A 21844-nucleotide genomic window follows, 5' to 3' on the forward strand; every position below is an offset into this window, starting at 1 on the left:
GCAGTTTCCTGTGGGTGAGATTTTCAAGGCCACCCCTTGGGCCACTTCACTTTCATGAAGCTCGTCATCCAGAGCATGAGGCCAGGGATACTCAGTGTCAGTTTGAATTTCACTTCCTTAACTCTTGTATGTTTGTCTTTTGTTCCGAAGTGGGGGGGGGTGGGGGGGGGGGCGCCCTCATGTTCCCCGTTGTTTTTTCCTCCTTATTAGGATGATCAGGTCAGCAGGGGGGGGGGGGGTGGGCTTTCCCCATCCAGTCTCAGAGGAAGGTACTTTCTCTCCTTTGCCTCTCTAACACTCTGGGCGATTTCTTGGAGAGGACTGTCACACTGTTCTTGTTTTTATGGTCATTTTCCTTACCAGACTGGAAGTTCTTTGTGGACAGGGATGGCATGTGATTTGCAGTGAAACTAAGCTCTTGACTCACATTCCCTTCTTCCCCTGCCACGCCCTGTCCTGTCCTTCACAGCCTGTCTTCTCGTTTTGTATCTGTAAACTACCTTTCAGTGACCATCTGTCATTTTCCCCCCCACCGATTCATTTCCAATCTCTTTCCTGCAACTACTCTAGGTCTTTAACTCAACAGAAATTAATTTATTCATAATACTGAGAACATCCTCTACCCTGCTCCTGACGGTTACTACACATTTTTAAAAATTCTCTTATGCAGTGAATCCATAACAGTAACAGGCCCACTCCTTCTCCCCTCTAGAACATTTTGAGGCCTATTATGGATGATGACTTTCTTTTATTTATAGATTTACTTTTCATTCTCTTTAAAATATTTTTATCTACAATAAAAGTTTATATTTGAGATTATGTTTAAATAGTCTTTTTAGTTTCTTTTTAAAAATGCTTTTTAAATGTCAAAGTATAATGTGTTTGTTGATTGCCTTATAAATAAGTCAATGTAAGTATTCTCCAAACAGAAAAACAAAAAATCTGAATCTTAAAAATAAGTTTTATAAAAAAAATAAATAAGTTTTATAAAATGTATGTATTTAAGCATCAAATTTTTATAGACTAGTGAGTCATCAATAAATCAAGGTAAGCCCATGCCTCCTTTTCTTTGAAATGAAAAAAGGATAAGCCATTATTTATTGTTTTCATTTTTTTAAATATTTAATTTATTTTTGAGACAGAGAGAGACAGAGCATGAGCGGGGGAGGGGCAGAGAGAGAGGGAGACACAGAATCCGAAGCAGGCTCCAGGCTCCCAGCCGTCAGCACAGAGCCCGACACGGGGCTCGAACTCACAAACCGCGAGATCATGACCTGAGCAGAAATCGGCCGCTTAATCGACTGAGCCACCCAGGCGCCCCAGTATTGTTTTAGTTATCCCTCCGTCCGCTCTTGGTCTCTACGCCCTCAGATAAAATTTCCCTGGAAAGTAAAAACAGTGCCCTTTGCCGTAGCAATAGAATTTGAAATAGTGCCAATCCATGATAAGTTTATACCCACTACTTTTCAAAGGCAGTGTTATCTCTTCAGATAAATAATGATGGAAAAGACCAGGGGACCCACCTGCCAGACGGAGCACTGGGTCTCACCGCTGTTCAAGGCGGGGAATTATTCTTGTTCTTCTAAGGGCCCACAAATAGTTTCTTTGTGATTTACTATTACCAGTCCACGCATCAAGTCTACTCCAGTTTCTCTTGCTACTAGGAAGCTCATTGTAGAGAGAGGCCCATTTACTAGGCCAAACCTCTATTGACAAGTTAATTCCCAATTGATTGCCAGTAGCCCTAGTTAGGAACCTCAATAGAATATTTTTTTCTAAAATTTTTCTTTTTTTTTTTTTTTTAATGTTTATTTATTTTTGAAACAGAGAGAGACAGAGCATGAACAGGGGAGGGTCAGAGAGAGGGAGACACAGAATCTGAAACAGGCTCCAGGTTCTGAGCTGTCAGCACAGAGCCCGACACGGGGCTTGAACTCACGAACTGTGAGATCATGACCTGAGCTGAAGTCGGACGCTTAACCGACTGAGCCACCCAGGCGCCCCTTTTCTAAAATTTTTCCAACATCGTTTTAGAAAATGAATGAAATGTTGGAAACATTGAGCGGTTTGTTGTTCTCTACGGCCATTCAGATGAAAAGTGTTTTGTTTAGGCAACTATGGTTTGAATCAAGAACTGTGATTATTTTATGTGTCCTTCCTCACCAGTAGTGTACTTCTTATTTATTACAGGATTTCTTCAAGCAAGAATTAACTTTCACTAGCAAACTCATTGAAACTGTTCAAAATAAGCCACTTTTCTCTTATAATTCCAAAAGAAGACGTCAGTCACAAACTTAAGATGATGGCGTAGTGTTGCACCACAGGTACCCACACCCCCTCAGCCCGCAGGCCGGGGCTACGTAGTTCTAGGCGATTCTCCTGCTTCAACGGTCCCATCCCTGCTGAGTAGATTCCTCTAACAAAGCACCACAAGACAGGAGCTCTCTTTTATCTGGTGTTAGAGATATGATCCATTTTGAATAACTTACTTTGGATGGCTATTCTGGTTCAAGCTAGGGAATGAATGTGAAATAATAAAAGCGACCCTAATTGGCTTGTGGAAAAACACCACTGTGACCTCAACCATAAACTTCACTCTAGAGCATACCAATAAATGGTTGTAATAGAAAATATTGGAAATGAAACGTGTAAGTAGTTCCTATTATTAAATCAGCTTTTCCCAGTGCTTGTGCAACGCATTGATGTTAGTTAGGAAGCCACAGTAAGTCCTTCTGGAACACTCTCAAAATGCTGTGATTAAAAAAAGAAACAACGGGATCAAATACAAAAACTGCTGTCTATGCATGTGGCTATTCAAACAGGGGCTAGTTTTAATCTGGATTTTCTTCCAGTAGTCTTGAGAATTTTATGGCTGTTCCTACAAAAGGTAGTAGATCCTTTCAGTAGTAAGTTGAGAATCTTCCATCACAAGTAAGAAAACAAAGTCTAGCGTTATGAAGAAAAAAAGCGAAAGACTCCCCTACCTAAAATTAAGCTTCTCATTTTGATGATTTAGGCCAGGAGGGAAAAAAAACAAGCAGAATTATAAAGCCCCTGAATATAGAGTTCAGATGGTGGAGAGGGTGTGGCTGTAATTCTCATTCAAAGAGTAGGAACAGAACTTCCTTTCTTTTCTCCTAAACCAGCCACTGGTGGACTTAAAAAGCATTGAAAGATCCATTTCTTGACTTCTTCCTTTTCAGGGTAGACATGCCAAATGAACTTACAAACATTCTCCCAAAATATTTAATTATGTTTATTCTCCCTGGACCGTCAGGAGTTTTTGCATAAACTTTACGATTTAGGGACTTCAACAGGTCCAAACGTTCCAAAAGTGAGCCCCTGACAACAGCTGATGGTGAAGAACAGTCATCCTATGGAAGCTCTGCTGATCTGGTCCCTTCTCGCAGAAACAAGTTAGATGTGGTGTCTGTCATCAAAACGAGGCTTCCAAAGTAAAAGGCACCACTGGCATTTCCATCTCTGAAATCTCTGCCTTAGGTTTATGATCTAATTACAAAATAAATTATATCTGTCAAAATACTGTTTGATCTAATGATCTGGCTTGAAAAAATATACAGTATGTAGATAGCAGAGCAAGAAAATATACAGTGCTAGCACAGCAAGCTGGCCTTTTAATGAAATACTTGTGGGTGTCTGGGCCCATTAGGAAAAGAGCTAAAATATATTCTTAATAAATAATTATCAGGACTCCTGGCCTAGAAATTACAAACAGGTAAAGAAGCAGCGTATAAATTTCACTCCGTGATGGAAGTGGGCATTTCTCTTTCACAACCTGTGACACTGGTTGTGTGGCTGCGTGAGAGGGATGTGACAGACCCCAGAGAGTGCCGAGCCCTGAGACATGAGGCAGCATCGCCAGCCCGTCGCTGGAGATCTCCGACTACGACGGGTCTCCCTGTCTTTGACAGTGTGAGCCTCAGGGGAGCTGGAAACAGAAGAGGATCAGAGCAAACAGAACATGATGTCTTTTCTCTCCTTTTATGTAAGACTGTCTTAATGCAAAACAGTTCCCCAGGCGTTTTCTTCTCATGGGCAAGGAGGCAGCGGGAGAAATCACAGATGGGCTAGATGCCACTGTCCACGTGGACACCTCCTGCCCCTCAGAGGACACGGCTAGGCCTCAAGCCACGTCTCTGCATGGATCTGATGGAGACGTTGTATGAGAGAAACTTTCTAGTTTAATTTGAGCTGTAAAATGGTCTGGTGCCTCGTACCCTAAGCAGAGTAAATACAAAGGTACCCCTGACTGATCAGAACCCTTTGTCCCCAAGAACCTGACTGTCATGGAGTCCTGGCTCGCGGACTACAAGGCTTCATCTGAGGAGCCGGCCCACGTGCTGTAAGCAAGCTCCCTGGGCCCCAGAAGGACCGGTCACGGGAAGCTTTTATCCTCGACTTCGTCACAGGAATAAAGCCGACCAGTAACAGCAATACCAGCTGGCCCATCACCAGCTAACAAAGATATGCTCAATCCTCTCTGCTGGCATAGCTATCTAGTAGTTGGAAAACGGAAATTTTTTTTTTTTCCGAGAGAAAGCTCAAGTTTCATAAAATTTCTCATGCATCTAATTAAGATGTTCCACTAAATTTATATTTAGGTTACCTTTTTTTTTTTTTTAATCATAATAGATCTTAGGATGTATGTGACTAAAACAGCTGAATTTCAGACTTTAAAAGGTAGTAAATCCATTTTTTATCTTTCAGCAGAAGCTAACTGACTTCACATAGAAATCTTATATACACTCTTGTAATGGCTTTTGGTGATCATTTATACATTTTAATTGTTATAGCCTTTTTTATTAAACAAAATAAAATGTACTTATACAAAAAATGAAAATGTACTTAGTGAAAATTGAAAGTAAAAAGTACTCATAATTCCTTTACCCATTAATACCACTGTTAACATCTGAATGTATCCAGTGTCTTTTTCTCCTTGTTCAGACATCACCATTAGATTTTTTTTTAACAGTTTCCATTTTTTTTGACTTTTTAAAGTTTATTTATTTGAGAGAGAGCAAAAGCAGGAGAGGGGCAGAGAGAAGGAGAGACAGAATCCCAAGCAGGCTTGGGATCAACACAGAGCCCAGTAATACAGGGCTAGAACTCCCAAACCATGAGATCATGACCTGAGCCGAGATCAAGAGTCAGACACTTAACTGACCGAGCCACCCAGGTACCCCAGCATTAGAGTTTTCTAAAACATAAAGTCGATCATTTCATGTATGTCTCTTCCTAATTTTTCCTATTTGTAAGCATATCATGACATTTTCTCACGTTATTTGATATCCTAGAACATAATTCCATTACCTACAAAGGATTCCATTGTGTTGTCTTATTGTAGCAGTTTGGTTACTTACTGTTTCCTCCACTCCCTATGCATTTATATGATACGCATTCCAAGCCCTTGTACACATTAGCCTAGTAGAATTTTTATTTTTAACACAGGCTGTTCAAGACATTAGAGCCAGAGCAATTAAGCAAAGGAACACAATCAAGGTGACGGTTCATATTCACGGATGGATCACATCACTAAGGCTACTAGTTAACAACTCTCATTCACCTGCGTGACCCCGGATCACCTTAGGGTAGGGCTGGAGGGAATCAGTGAACATTTGAGAAAAAGAAACATCTTTTAGAAATGACATTGACAGGAAGTTCTATAAATAATTCTGCCTCCTAGGAATGCACGGTATGCAGACGTAGATTGAATATAAGTTCCTGGACGAGAAGTCCTCGTTACCTCTGTAGCTTGAGTCATGTTGAGACTCTAAACAGTGTCATGAAGTAGGAGACATTCACATATTAAAAATAAAATAAGGGGCGCCTGGGTGGCTCAGCTGGTTAAACGTCCAGCTTCATCTCAGGTCATGATCTCGTGGTTCGTGAGTTCGAGCCCCACATGAGGCTCTGTGGTGACAGCTCAGAGCCTGGAGCCTGCTTCAGATTCTGTCTCCCTCTCTCTCTGCCCCTACACTACTCACACTCTGTCTCACTCTCACTCTCTGTGTCAAAAAATAAACATTTAAAAAAGTTAAAAATAAAAGCATAAAACACAAGTCCACATGTGCCAGAGATGTAAGGACACGATTGGTGACTAGATACTTCCTGGTTTGTTGAGGAATTACTGGGCTGCTCTAAGGCAAACTTTGCTTAACGGGAGCCAAGAACAAGCTTGTCAAGAGGTGGAGTCAGGGGAAGGTTTAAATCAGAGAAGGTTGACGAACTGAAGGTCACCCTACTTGCTCAATGAACTTGCCTTCTGACGAGCGCGAGAAGCGGCGGCAGAGAAGACAGGTGGCACACAACCGAGTCCTCAAGGGGGACAACGGCGCCTAATGGAAAGCAGACAGGCGGGGGAAAGAATGAGAGCGAGGGAAGAGTCAAAGCAGGCACTGAGGAGGGGCTGCACATGGAGCAGGGCCAGCTGAGGGGCTGTCTACAGCGGCAGGAGGCGAGTTCAGCCATGGCTCGTTCTTCCCCGTGGCTACGGGAGAGGCAACTCCAAAACACAGACGTACTGTTTACATGGTACTGATTCATTTTCATGAGGTTTTTAGGCAAAGGTAAGAAAAGAAAGGATTCTTGGCGGAGTGTCCCCCTCGGTGTTTGGAATATCAAATTCAACCAGAATACAGGGCCTTCTAGAGTTGCCTGCAGTCATAGTTAGTGCATCCTCACAGACCGTGGGCTTCCCTCCCAAAAATGGGTTGTGTAGCTGTGCCAAGTGAAATAACACGGGAGCAGGGAAACGAATATGATTGCAAACCCAGAAGTCTAATGGTTGATTTTTTTCTGGGCTTTTCCTGCTGGTGGTGGCCGCTTTCCATTCTCTTCCAGAGTCCTATTGGAAGGGTGCTGTCTTTTGTCTTTGACAGAATGTTGTTCCAGGTGTGCCTGTATTTTTACTGTAAATTTTTGTGGCGCTGCCTAAAATTTGTAATGAGGAAGCTGACTGGAAGATGTGAACTGCAACGGATCTGTTACAGTACCAAGCCTGGGGCTTCTAGAACCATGAAAATCGGTAAGTATGAAACGAAGAAGTGAGCAGAATGTAAGCTTGATGGGATTGTGGGTGCAGCACGCTATATTTGTGTATGGTAATTTCTTCTGATAGAGAGGGAGAGAGAGAGGGAGAGCTCACACACACGCACAGGGGAGGGGCAGAGGGAGAGGGAGACAGAGAGAATCCCAAGCAGGCTCCGTGCCCAGCACAGAGCTCGTTACGGGGCTCACTCCCATGACCATGAGACCATGACCTGAGCCAAAATCAAGGGTTAGACACTTAAGTGACTGAGCCACCCAGGTACCCCTGTTTTTAGTAATTTTAAGCCCCTTGTAAATGGTCATTTTTTCATGGCTTTTTTATTGTCACTTCTACAGAAACATCACTGAGGGATTCAAAAAGTAAGGTAAGTGAAACCGTTTCTGTATTTTTCAACAAGTTTTCACTTGGAGGCTTACCTCCATCATCAAAAAGTAAACGTTTTAACAAACAAATATATACCAGTGGCAATGCAAACTGAGAAAAAAGATTGGTTTGCTCATTACAAGCCATGATACTCTTGATGACACAAGAGCAGCCACTGAATGTGAATTTCTAGGCAGATTTATGACACAGTATTACTTCATTGTTGAATTCGTCCTCTTTTTTAAAAAGTTTATTTTTTGAGAGAGAGGCAGGGTGAGCGTGAGCAGGGGAGAGGCAAAGCAAGAGGGAGAGAGAGAATCCCAAGCAGGCTCCGCACCATCAGCACAGAGCCTGATGTGGGGCTTGAACTCATGAAACATGAGATCATGACTGAGCCGAAATCAAGAGTCGGAATGTTAACTGAGCAACCCAGATGCCCCAAATCACTTAATTTTATACTCAAAATTTCCCAAGAAAATCAGAGAAGCCACTACGCTAGCTATCACAGCATACAGTTAAGCATCCACATAAAAGAGAAAAATCTGAGGTTTTTTTTCAAGATTCTTGAATATTATTACTTAATTTGATATCCTTAAGACTATGTGCTTCACTCACTCATAGGCATACTGCCCATTAACAATGGAAACCATATACACTGGATCAGAAAAATAAGCTATAATGTTTCAATATAAAGATCTTGAAAAAAAATTAAATAGGACAAAAAACTTATGTATTTCTGTTTTATGTTAATTATCTTAATCAGGAAAATTGCACTCCCCCTATTGTGAAAATGTCCGATTTTCTAGAATTCAAACACTAAATCAGTTTTTGCTTTTAGCTTAGTTCTAGCTTAGTCTTATTGAGAAGTTCTAAGCAAATACTTGAGGCCCCCCATCTAAAGAGACCCCGCTTAAGCCACTGATGCTCGTGACAAGGGAACTGACTGAAACGTGTTTTCCAGCTGCTGCAGACTTCCGTGAGTGTTCACCCTGATGCTATTGAAAAAACTATAGAAGACATCATGGAACTGAAAAAAATTAACCCCGACATAAATCCACAGTAAGAATGTATTTATGATGTAAACACAGAGCGCAGGGCATGCATTGAGTACTTCTGTAGAGCTGAGCTCGCTGGCATGCTCTCCCTCTCTGTGCCCCACCCCCACAATCATCTGCAATGTTTTTGACTTTCAGATGAAAAATAAGGGGAAAAGGTGCCTTTTTCATATTTGTAAATAGCAGCAACTCTGTACTTTTGTCATGATTTATGCGTAGGCTTCTGAGATGCCATGAATGTGAGAAATCTGATGGATGCCCTACTATCAGAAGATGAAATCAGGGGAGCCCATTTAGCAGCAGTCTCTCTGTGCGATGCCTATTTTCAATGAACAGTAAATGTTCACCTTGTAAATGTGCCTAAGTGGATCTGCTCCATCAAAAATATTCCTCCAGTTTATGACAGGCTGATAATGTTGGCGACGGGTCTTAATGCTTGTCAAGGAGACTGGCGTGTGTGGGAGGGATAGATGGTTTTTATATGAAGCCTTTAGAACTTTGTGATTCAGTCATCTTATCTTGGAAATATTAAAATGCATTTGGCATCGTACATGATGTTTAAAATTAGCTTTATATTTTCCATCGGGTACAGGAGTTTCTCAGTGAAATTTTGGGCTAAGGATGTTGGGTAGAATAAGTTCTGGTGCAGGTATATTTAGAGACAGTTTAGGTAGGTAACAATCAACCTGTCTTTCAGATGGGATAGGCAGGAACTTCACATGTTATCGCTGAGAAAGGCTTTTAATTGCTAAAGACGGGGAGCTGTGGTTGAAGGGAACGTCAGAGTGCGCTGTGTATAGGGCTGTCTCTTGGAGGGATTCTGGGGACTAATGGGGGCTCATCACAAAATTCCATCTCCACATGGTCTCCAGAGCATCCTTCCGCAGACACTTCAGCTAATTGGGTGTCTGTTCCTTATTCAGTCATGAAGGGTGATTTAATTATACGGCAAATGTCTTTTTGAAACCTATGACACATATTTTATTTCTTTGGGAAGGTAATAAGAAGGCAATTCATTATTAAACGAAGTTGAACCAAAAATTTAAGAGTGCGGTTGGGCATGAGGGATATGAGACTCACAATCATATTTGGAGACTGGGTTAGATTTAATAGCAGATCTTCTCTGCCTCTTCTGTGAAAGTTAGGTTTCATTCCAGAAGCATTTCCTTGCCCTCTATTCTTGTGATTTCCTTTGGGGGGGGGGGACCCTCATAAGCCGTAGCATGTGTGTTTACATCTCGGTATGGGCTTCAGTGCTTTTTTCTACACTGACATGAAAAAATGTGATTTTTAGAAATTCAGTTTCTGGAAAAAATCAGGAAATAGAAAAGGCTGAAGGAAATATTTTCTATTCTGTCAAGCCATTACTTCTTTAAACCGCACGTCTTTTTTTGATTTTAATTCCAGGATAGTTAACATCCAATGTCCTATCAGTTTCAGGTGTACATTTTTTCGGTTGGTCTCATTTTTTCCCTTTGTTTGGTTTCTTAAATTCCATATATGAGTGAAACCATATGGTACTTGTCTTTCTCTGACTTTTTTAAAAGTTTGCTTGTTTATTTTGAGAGAGAGAAAGCAGGGGAGGAGCAGAGAAAGAGGGGGTCCCGAGAAGGCTCCACACTTTTAGCGCAGAGCCTGACATGGGCTCAATCCCATGAACTCTGGGATCATGACCCAAGCTGAGATCAAGAGTCAGACGCTTAACCGACTGAGCCACCCAGGCGCCCCTCTCTGACTGACTTATTTCACTTAGCATTATACTCTGTAGATGCATCCATGTTGCTGCAAATGGCAAGATGTCATCCCTTTTATGGCTGAGTAATACTCCACTGTCCGGATACCACATGTTCTTTATCCCTTCATCTACAGGTGGACCCTTGGGCTGCTTCTGTAATTTTAACCACATTTGGTTTTAATTACATTTTTTTTTCAAGTTGAAAAATGACTACAGTAAACATGGAATCGTCTCCTCTTGCTCCATCCCGTTTTACTTCTCTCGCTCTCTTCCTCCAGATTAACTCTCCTCTCAGGCCTATGCCGATTCTCAAGGTGACCAGTGCCACTGTGCCCTTTTCCTAAATTTAAATCTGATTCGGTTTTCTTGGTGCTGTGGTAACGAATAATTATAACGGCCATTTCACTGAACATTCGGTTTTATTTAAGTTTCGCATTTGGGTTATCTGACCCTGCACTCTAAGTATGGAATAGGTATGCCACCCTGAGATGTGAAATTCTCCGTGGCTCCCAGTGTTAAACAATCTTTGAGCCACAAAAGTGAATGACCGTAAAGAAACTTACCAGGAATGCATACATGTGAAACCCTACCTTTAGATTTAAAAACGCCATCAAACAAGCATGGGAGAATAATTTGCAGGACAGTAGTTTATGTGAACAAGGATCTTGGTGACTATTTAGCCACCTGTTGGATAAATTTGTTCTGTGACTACTTAAGGAGACGGTGTTTCACCTGCTGTGTTGTGATCACAGAAAGTAGCTAGTGATCCTCTGTGTATCACACTTGCCGGACTGTTTTCTGCCTGGGTGATATGTTTTAAGGGGGCCGTTATTCAAACAGTATCCATTCAGAGAAGACTGTGCAAGATGGTAAAACATGTGGAAACCGTGTCCCATGAGAGGGAACTGAAGGAATAGGGCACTTTTTTTTAGCACTGAAGATCAGGCTACAAGGGAGAATTGCGGTCTTAAACAGTCGTGGCAGGGGAAAGTTGGAAATTCATTTCCTCAGAGAACAAACTTTGAACCACCTGGTAATAAGGAAGGCACATTTTGTTTCAGCGTGAGAAAAAGGCTTCAGACAAAGAGCGAGTCAGAATGGAGTGGGAAGTTTTGTAAAGCAGTCAGCTTTTCCTCTTGGCTGTGCCTCATCTGCCAGGGATGCTCCCAAGAAGAAGCGCTTTTGTCGTTTTGTGTTGTTGTTGTGAATTTTCTTACCACTGAGGGCTGACGCTCTCTCACACACATGTAAGGTGCTTCTGATTACAGCCGCCTGGTGGGGGGCAGGGCTAATGGGTCCCTACCAACTCATGATCACTTATATTTTCTACATCTTACTTTAAATCACCTGCAAAAAGAACTCCCTTGTTTTTTAAACCATATTGTTGCAACTTGGCTTAAGAAATGGCCGGAATGAGACGAAACTTTTAGCCAAGTTCTTCAACTGTCTATCCATGTGGAGCTTTGGTAAGAAACTGTGCTTCTACTCAAGTAAGAAGTGGTTATGAGACCAGCACAGGAAATGTTACATTCCTTTATTTTTCTAAATAAACTAAGTATGGCTCTATGTTGAAAGAAAAAAAAGAAAAAGAGAAAGAAAGAAAAGGAAGGAAAGGAAAGGAAAGGAAAGGAAAGGAAAGGAAAAAAGAAAAGAAAAGAAAAGAAAAGAAAAGAAAAGAAAAGAAAAGAAAAGAAAAGAAAAAGGAAGGGAGGAAGGAAGGAAGGAAGGAAGGAAGGAAGGAAGGAAGGAAGGAAGGAGAGAGAGAGAAGGAAAGAAAAAACTGGGCTTCAATTAAATATATCCCGTGTGACTGAGGGTTGATGGAGGGAGGTGGGTGGGGGATGGGCTAGATGGGTGATGGGCACTGAGGAGGACACTTGTTATGATGAGCACCGGGTGTTGAATATAAGGGATGAGTCACTGGATTCTACTCCTGAAACCAATGCTGCACTGTATGCTAACTAACTAAAGTTTAAACAAAAATGTGAAGAAAATAACCAAATGAATAAATACATCCCATGTGAAAATTTCCTCCATTTTATATTATGAAAAGTCCTATTATGCACACAACCAGTGAACAAATGCTAAAATATCTGTTTCATTTTTCCTCACTTGTGTTTCTTCTGTTTTTGAACACCTTAGGCTGGGAATCTCTCTTCAGGCTTGCCTCCTGCAAATTGTTGGCTACAGAAACCTTATTGCAGATGTGGAAAAACTGCGCAGAGAACCGTATGATTCTGATAACCCCCAACATGAAGAAATGCTGTTGAAGGTGAGACCTCGAACGTATTTCAGTCCTTCACTTAGGTCAGCTGATGTCCACCAAGCACCTGCCAAGTGCTAGACGCTGCTCAGACGGGGAGGGTACAAAGATGACTAAGACGTGGGCACTGTGCCTGGTTGGTAAAGCCTACTTTTCTTGCTGGTTCAGATGTGGGAGGTAAATTCTTCCCGAGAAAACTCATGGGAGAAGTTAAATGTAAAGTCCTTTTTTTTTTTTTTTTTTTTGGTAATCTGAGAGCATCACAGGTGATTTCTCTGAGCTCTTGTATCTGGCTCACTTTAGGCTGTTTAGCTGTACTGAAAGCCAGGAGGAGAAATAGCACTTGTCCAAGAGTGACCTGGGATTTCCATTTATGACTTTTAATAGACATCAAAGAAGATGAAGTTGGTTTCTGCTTTGGCAATAGCCCTCCTGGGAAATTACCTAAGATCTTATTGCTGATTATTTATTCATGTATCTTGGAGAGTATTAGAAGAGGAGGTTAAGGTTTATACCTGGTTTATTAAAACTGCTAGAAGAACAATATACAGGGGCGCCTGGGTGGCTCAGTCGGTTAAGCGTTCGACTTCGGCTCAGGTCACGATCTCACTGTCCGTGGGTTCGAGCCCCACGTCAGGCTCTGTGCTGACTGCTCAGAGCCTGGAGCCTGTTTCAGATTCTGTGTCTCCCTCTCTCTGACCCTCCCCCGTTCATGCTCTGTCTCTCTGTCTCAAAAATAAATAAATGTTAAAAAAAAATTAAAAAAAAAAGAAGAACAATATACAGTTCTGGCTGTCCAAGTAAAAACTTAAAAATCTCATATGATCTGACGGTGCGTGATGAAATACCAATAAAACTTGACCTCAACACTGAATCTGGAGCTTAAGAAATTAAGACCAACCTTCAGAACTATTCATCTAAAATATTTTCTCAATTCACTTCTGAAAACAGATGCTTTTTAAGATGGAGTGCTTCCTTGTCTTTGCTAGGATACAAAAAGACACTAACAAAATTGGAAGAAAACATTTGGTTAGCTGCCTTAACTTTATTTTATTGAAAAGTGTCACTAGGAGCTGTAATTTTAAGAATGTATCCTGCCGTGTTTTTGTGTATATAAATACGTAAGCAGATGACTCACTGGTCTCTGCTAATTTGTGCTGTATCTGATGTGAATCCCTAAAGCTAAAAGAAGCTTCATTCTTTGCAGTAGTTTTCTTCTTCCATTTCTGCTCTGCTTAAATTTACCTAACCTACTGGGCTAAATAAACTTCATTTCCTTTTATTGCCTTTTTCATTCTATGTTCCGATCGAAGTAGTCAAGTTCAATTAAAATGACTTCAAGGTGAGAAACAAGAGGTGAATGAAAGAGAAACAAGATGGTGGAATTAACAGAGTGGCCACAAGCAGCTGAAGGCTTCCTTAGAGTGCCATGATGCCTTCAGATTCAGACATTTGGGTGCCTGCGGTGCTCTGTGTTAGCTGATCCGTTGTGTGTGTGCCTGCTATACTGTCTTAGCCGATCCGTAGCGTGTGTGTGCTGGGACATAGCAGGTTTTCAACAAATACAGGTGAATGCATGAATCACTGTGGTTCACTGGATACTAAAAGTCAAGAACTTTTATGACGTACCTTTCATCTCTGGTCATGATTTGATTCTGTATGTGTTATTTTTTATTGTCACAGCTGTAAGAGGTAAGCAAGGTGATGGTTTGTAACTTTGCAGCTGAGCAGACTACAAGCATTTCAGTCCAGACTCTGATCCACACAGCCAGTAAGTTACAAAACCAGGAATGTCCACTATTGTGCCAGGCACTTTGAGGAAAGGCATCTTTTTTACGCTTAAGTGGCTTGCAAGCGAACTTGGGACATACTCTGCCTCTACAAAAAATCACTAAACCCTATCCAGACAGATCCCTCAAAATATCTCTTAAATGTGTTCCATGCCCACCAGCTTATTCTAGCATCATGTCCAGCTTGGGTTGTCATAATAGCCTTTTAATTCTGCCACTAAGTGTTAGCTTCCTCCCTTCCGTCTTCTAAAATACTGCTGGAGGGATTGTCTAGTCATGTGATTCCCTAGGTTAAAAACTTCAGCTTCCCTGTGTCTGCCAGAATAAAGCCCATGCTTCTTAACGTGGCATTCTGGGCCCTTTCCAACCTATTTCTCCAAGCTGTATCTCCTGTATCCCCCACACTCAGTCATTCAGCTGACCCAGAACAGGCCATGCCATCCCATACACCCAGGCATTTGCTCATGCGGCTCCCTCTATTACCTATTCTCACCACAAAAGCCAGCTCTTTTTAGAAATCCTTATTCGTTCAGTTTTGAAATCTTCTCCAGTCTCCCCAGGAACACTTCGGGGTGGGATCTTTATTCTCTTCTTCGGTTTATTCACATTCCAAGTATGATAATAAAAACAGTAATCATAAAACATTCAGTGAATGTTTAGCACATGTTAACCTTTACAGTAAATGTTTTACAACATCATTTCATTTGATGGTCACAATAACTGCCATTATCCCCATTTTCAGATGAGGAAAATGAGGCTGGGCAGTTAAGTACTGCACAAGCTCACGTGGTAAGGAAGGGCTCCACGCTGCCTCTCAACGGAGGACCCATGTCTTCTTCCCATTTGTATTTCCAGAGGCTGGCCCGTGGTTTGTGTTTACCTGATATTGGCATCTTTATCTTTAAAATGGACAATACCCTTGTTACCTACTCCATAAAACTTTTAGGGCAAGAGTCAGCAAACTAAAGCCTGTGGGCCAAATGTGGCTGCCACCCTTCTTTGTAAATAAAGTTTTGTTGGAACATGTCCACTCATTGATGTATGTATGGTCTGTGGCTGCTTCTGTACGACAATGGCAAAGTGAAGTAATTGGAGAGTGACCATATGGCCACCAAAGCCTAAAATATTTAATATCTGGCCCTTTACAGACAAAGTGTGCCAACCTCTGATTTAGAAGCTCTGGTAATATATTAGCCATATTGTTTAAGTGCTCTGACTTATAAATGTGGGAGACCATCATCAGTGCTTATACTCAGAGTCTCAAAGTATAAAAAAAATCTGGGTTTTAGGATCATTTAAACATTGGCTGAGATGAAAATCAAAAACATCACCTTATGTTCACACAGCACTGTCCATATGAGCTATTCAAATGGACATTTCTATTAAACATTTGCTAAACCACATAAATAATAAAGGGAAATTTTTATGTGGATTCATGTACCTAATAGAAAAAAATAGAGCCTAGAATTGAAAGATCCTCTCTTGTTGGGAAGAGATAATCCCATGGTGGCCTTGGTGAGAAGCGGCTTCTCCTCGAATGAATGGGTGGACAGACAAACGGCCTTGTCCTTGCTCTTCTTTTTTTTAAGTGTCTAGGTATTTTGAGAGAGAGAGAGAGAGAGAGAGAGAATCCAAGCTGTCAGTGCAGAGCCCAAAGCAGGGCTCGACCTCATGAACCATGAGATCATGACCTGAGCTGAAATCAAGAGTTGTATGCGTAACAAACTGAGCCACGAGCACCCCTGCTTTGCTGTTCTGCAGCAGACCTAAGTAAGACAAGGAGAAAGTGCTGAAACAAGCTTGTGTCAAAGGCTCAGTGCAAAGAGAACAGAGTTAAGCAGAGCCAGGGCCGTGACAGAGGACGGTGTGACTCAGAGTGCAGCTTCCACACCCTCTCTGTCTCTGGTCTCCGGCCCTGGCAAGTGGCTTTGTAGTAACTCCACTCCCAACAGCACAGTTTAGATGGCTGAGTTCCTCAGAGCACCCCTCATCAGAGGCCCGCTGCCTTCATTCAGATTTCTGGTCAGCTCCCGACATGCCAGAAATGACCTCATCCTTCAGGGCCACCCTGCCTCCTACCCTTACTTTTTCAGAGAATAGCCTATCGGAAGAGAATCCAGTAGCTCAAGTATTCTCACAGGAAACATACCCATGGTAGCACTTTATATAAGTACTTTAGCATAATCGACTTTTCATTTTCTGAGAAAGTGACCCTTATTAAAGCAGATAGGATTAAGAACATAATTAAGAACACTTTTTAGCCATTAGTCCAATCTGTCATGATACATAAAATTATTAAAGTGGAATTTTTTTTTTTTAATTTTCTTAACGTTTACTTATTTTTGAGACAGAGCATGAACGGGGGAGGGTCAGAGAGAGAGGGACACACAGAATCTGAAACAGACTCCAGGCTCTGAGCTGTCAGCACAGAGCCCGATGCGGGGCTCAAACTCACGGACCGTGAGATTGTGACCTGAGCCGAAGTTGGACGCTTAACCGACTGAGCCACTCAGGCACCCCGGAATTTCTTTTTTAAGCATTTTATTATTCAAACTTCTTACTCCCCTAAACTAAGTATTGCCCCAATGAATGAGGTTTATAACCTACCTCCTATAGAAATGAAATGTTTGCTTTTGCCATTTCACTCTACTCAGTGAAACCAGAGATTTTTAAACTGTGTAGGGCTCTGAGATTACTTCAAATTATTAGTCAAATGAATGTGATGAGCTTTACAAACTGTTTCCCTTTGTTCTTGCTTTTTTCATTGTGATAGCAATCAGATCAGTTCCTAGAGGAAAAAGAGACCTTTTCTCTCATTTTTTAGTACTCTTTTGTTGAACTCAAACATTTTCTATTTTGATGAATGCAGAGCACTGGCAAATTCTCATCTGGGTGTTATAAGACGATTTCTTATGCTCATGTTTGCTACTTTGCTTTCAAGGGTGATAGATATACTTTCTTTCCTCTGAAATTTTTCTCTCAACCTTTATTTATTTTTTATATGTTTATTTATTGGCGGGGAGGGGGGCAGAGAGTGAGGGAAAGAGAGAAAATCCCAAGCAGCCCCCAGGCTCAGCACCAAGCCCAACACGGGGCTGGATCTCACAAACCTTGAGATCATGACCTGAGCCAAAATCAAGAGTCAGACACTTAACCCACTGAGCCGCCCAGGAGCCCCTCTCATAGTTCAGACTGCATCCATCTGTTGTGCTAACATAATGTATCCCTTGAATTCTATCTTTTTTGGTTAGTGTTTCCCTTCATTGAATATTACATTCTATACTGTGTCAGATATGTGACAATTTACTATAAAGGAAGCTGCTTGTGTATTACTGTTCTCTATAGGATTTAAAATCCACATAACATAGAAAAAACAATTTCGAAGTTGAATTTTGGAGGTGCCTGGGTGGCTCAGTCAGTTGAGTGTCCGACTTCAGCTCAGATCATGTCAGATCAGCTGTCAGCCTGTCAGTGCAGAGCCCAATTTGCATCCTCTGCCACCCTCTTTCCATGCCCCTCCCCTGCTCATGCTCTCTCAAAAAATAAAAAACATTTTTAAAAAGTTATGTCTGAAATACTAATATGAAAATTTTACATTTGTACTTGTCCCTGTCATAATAAAGATAAAATATAAAGTATTATTAATAGTCTAAAAGTAAATTTGCTTATATGCCCATCTCTATGTATTTGAACTAATAGTGTGAGCATTATGTATTTATACGGCTGTAGGTCTCTTTCTCAAGTAATAGTATGTGCTAAATCTATCTTTCTATAGAAAACCTAGAAAAATAGAACCAGTTTAAGAAGAGCATAAGGTTTAAAGTTTGTATTTGTCAATTAATATATAACTGGAATCAAAATTCCCTTTGGTAACTCTGAAAAATGGTCATATATTTTGAGGTTTGTTCGCGAACATGACTGATCTTCCTTCATCCAGTAGAGGACACTTAGATGTCATCTACTTAGTAGATGACTTACTGTCCCCTCTGTTATAGGTGAGAAATGAAACTCAAGTCAGCCCACTTTTCTTTTGGTTAATAATGCTACAAAAAATTCTGCTATAGAGTTAGATAGCAATTTTCTGATAATTTAAATAATACATGGCCTCAAATTTTTTCCTTTTTGCCCTTTACCTTCATTCTCTTAAATATTTTTGAGGACCTTTTGTGGGAGATTATATAGTTCTATTTTTTATTAGAAATTAAATCAGAGGGGTGTCTGGGTCGCTCAGTCGGTTAAGTGTCTGACTTCAGCTCAGGTCATGATCTCGCAATTCGTGAGTTTGAGCCCTGCGTCGGGCTCTGTGCTGACAGCTCGGAGCCTGGAGCCTCCTTCGGGTTCTGTGTCTCCCTCTCTCTCTGCCCCTCCCCTACTCATGCTTTCTCTGAAAAATGAATAAACTTTAAAAAAAAATTAAATCAGAAAGATGGAAAATGCTAAAATATAGATGGACACATTCCATAACTACCAGGGTAATGACATCATCACATGTCATGTAGCTTCTGGAAAATTCCACTATCTACTCATAAGAGAGGGAGAAGGCAAATAACCTCTTGGTTTTATTATGACATGGTCTTTACTTCCCAGACGCCTTCAGAAGGTCTTGGAGTCCCTCCCAGGGGCCTTCAGACCACTGTGAGAACTCCTGCCACAGATAACTGAAATACGGTGAAAACTTTAACTATACCATATTTGCATACATTCAGCTTTGTAAAGTTCCTTCTTCAGATACCGAGTACAAAATCTGAGCCAATGGGAAAGAGGATGTGTGTTTGTATCAACAGGCTAATTTTCTGTCTTGTCTTCCAGTTATGGAAATTCTTGAAGCCTAATACTCCACTGGAATCTCGGATTTCTAAGCAATGGTGTGAAATTGGCTTCCAAGGTGATGATCCTAAAACTGATTTTCGAGGAATGGGACTTCTGGGCCTATACAATTTGCAGTAAGTAAATGGAGGAGGGTCAAGTATTAAAAAGTGATGTTGGGGCACCTGGGTGGCTCAGTCGGTTGAGCGTCCGACTTCGGCTCAGGTCATGATCTCCCAGTCCGTGAGTTCGAGCCCCGCGTCGGGCTCTGTGCTGACAGCTCAGAGCCTGGAGCCTGTTTCAGATTCTGTGTCTCCCTCTCTCTCTCTGCCCCTCCCCCACTCATGCCCTGTCTCTCTCTCTCTCTCTCTCTCTCTGTCAAAAATAAACAAACATTAAAAAAAAAATTTAAAAAGTGATGTTGTGGTCACGTGCAAATGACAAAGTTATTAGTTCCAAAAGCCACCACACAGAAAACTCCAAGAAAACACTGACGTCCTCAGATAACTCAGGTTCCTAAACGTCGAAGAGGTGCTTCCATCTTCCTTTTCTTTGGCCGACTTTATTGTGTTTGATAAGTGGATCTCAAATGGTTTTATTTTTAATTTTCTTTTACGAAAAGTTGAAGTATGTCCACAACCACACGGAAGACTCGAGAACCCCTTGCGCTGCCCACGTGCGGTGATTATCAGGGTCTGAAATACCCACGACGCTCCTTCTTTTGGCAGAAGCATAGTAACGAAAATCCTGTACCGTCTGTCACTTCCCCCTCATATTTCAACAGGCAGCTCTAAAAAAACCCGTATTCACCTTATATTAACAATGACTCCTTGGTGTCATCCGTACCCAGTCCATATTTCCCAGCTCTCTCAAAAAAGCCAAAACTGTCTTTTTATGGCCGTTTTCTCCTAATCTGGTTCCATACGAGATCCATACACATCGCACTTACTTATTATGTGTCTCCCCATGTGCCTTTTCCTTTTGCCCCTCCCCGGGGTCACTAACTTGCGCAAGATTCCAGGTCAGCCATCCTCTAAAATGTCCCACGGTCTGGATTTTCTGTTTGCACCGGTACCCATGGCCTGTATTTCCTGAAAACTGGTATCTGGAAAGGCCTGTGCTGAGTTGGATCAGAGGAATCACAGCCTGATGTCTCCATTGTAAAAGTCCCCCCCATCAGCCCTTTATCTGAGCATCTCATCTTTCACTGATAGTCACTGGACCAGTTAATTAACTGTGTAAAAAGTGCTTTTCCAATCCTGTGATTCTGCCCACAGTTGTTGGCTGGAATTCTGTAAAGACTCAGTTTCCTTCATCAACTATGGTTATTTAGTTTCTCTAAAATAGAGGCAAGACAGATGCTCAATTTTTCTATTTAACTGACAATGTTCAGAGTGAGGAAGGAGTTGGGGCCCTAATTCCCTTGTTAGTGATCAAAGAAAATTTTTTTTTGCTTTGGTTTTTAAGTATCATTTTTAATTCCTGGTTCTTATATGTTTATTATTACTCAAATAATAGTGCTCATCATTTTTTCATGTTTAAATTAAGTCATATGTAGTCATTATTTTTCAAGCCAAAGGGAGTCCTTTTAAGTTGGCTCTTTGTCCTTTGCTACCGTCCTATTAGTGAGGAGAGTAATGTATTTTTAAAAGAAACTAAGCCTGAGGTGTCTGGGTGGCTCAGTCGGTTAAGTATCTGACTTCAGCTCAGGTCCTGATCTCGCAGTTGTGAGTTCGAGCCCCGCGTCAGTCTCTGTGCTGACGGCTCAGAGCCTGGAGCTGCTTCGGATTCTGTGTCTCCCTCTCTCTCTGCCCCTCCCCCACTCACACTCTCTCTGTCTCTCAAAAATAAATAACCATTAAAAGTTTTTTAAATAAATAAATAAAATTAAACACCTCTGTAAGATAAGCCACCATAAGCAAAGTGAAAAGACGAGCCAAGGCTGACACTCACATAAGTGACAGACGATCCCGATCTGTACGGTTACTTAGTTGTCTGAAGACATCTTTAGATATGCTGGACCAAAAAACAGGAAACATAGATGGCCAACAAAAGTATGAAAAAAGGCTCAATTTCATTAATAATGAAACTATGTATCAAAACTGCTGACTGTGGTTTGAACTTTTCTGAGAGAAAATTCAAGAGCTTGTTTTAGGCTTCCGATTTATGTGGGAATACGTACACATGAAATTAAACAACATATGCTAGCATTTTATTCTGTTACTGCCATTATGAAGTACTTACTGTGATGCGTTTTAGAAGGTATGTCACTTGGTGTATTTTTAGGAAATTTCATTGCCCTTTGCCCCCAGGGTGGAATTTTGCTTTTAGCACCAGGAGATATTGTCCATCCATCCAGAATTCAAATACCCCGTGACTATTCTCCAAGAAGAATGCACTTGAAACACATGGTCTCTCACCTCCTCTATTCTCTTCCTCTCTCAGCCCCTTGGCCGTCGCAGCCCCTCCGCGTGTCCCTCCCTTCAGGCACTTCTGCCTTCCGAGGAGCTTCATTCCGCCCCCCCTTGTCCATGACCCTTCTTACTACAAATATCCTTTGCTCCCTGGGGAAAGGCAATGATCGTAACTCAAATTTCAAACCTACCAGATACATTCCTAAATCTAAGTGGGTTTTACAACTACCCTACTCTACTGTCATTATATTTGGGAAATTCTGTTGTGAAAAGCTGTCTCCTCTCTGGAAGAGCTGAAGCAAGTGGTAAACTCGGAGTGCAGCACGTCCCAACACTGGATGAAAACGAG

General features: G+C 41.5%; 2 protein-coding genes across 6 annotated transcripts in view; one reads left to right on the forward strand and one right to left on the reverse strand.

Moving 5' to 3' along the window:
* The window catches only part of LOC111556554 (rabphilin-3A-like), an 87944-nt gene that overhangs the window by 26550 nt on the left and 39550 nt on the right, over window positions 1-21844 (reverse strand). The window lies entirely within an intron of this gene.
* The window catches only part of ELMOD1 (ELMO domain containing 1), a 39332-nt gene that overhangs the window by 3843 nt on the left and 13645 nt on the right, over window positions 1-21844 (forward strand). For 2 of the 5 annotated variants that reach the window (XM_019811234.3, XM_019811235.3), the window contains exons 2-6: window positions 6862-7045; window positions 7405-7433; window positions 8394-8491; window positions 12365-12494; window positions 19085-19218. In XM_019811234.3, the coding sequence (XP_019666793.1) occupies window positions 6901-7045; window positions 7405-7433; window positions 8394-8491; window positions 12365-12494; window positions 19085-19218 (536 nt within the window). In that variant the 5' untranslated portion in view covers window positions 6862-6900. Of the gene's footprint in view, window positions 1-2190; window positions 2325-6861; window positions 7046-7404; window positions 7434-8393; window positions 8492-12364; window positions 12495-19084; window positions 19219-21844 lie in introns of all 5 variants that reach the window. The other 3 variants (XM_045038233.1, XM_045038232.1, XM_019811236.2) reach the window with 3 other exon arrangements.

Source organism: Felis catus, chromosome D1 (genome assembly GCF_018350175.1).
Source record: "Felis catus isolate Fca126 chromosome D1, F.catus_Fca126_mat1.0, whole genome shotgun sequence".
Classification (NCBI taxonomy): domain Eukaryota; kingdom Metazoa; phylum Chordata; class Mammalia; order Carnivora; family Felidae; genus Felis; species Felis catus.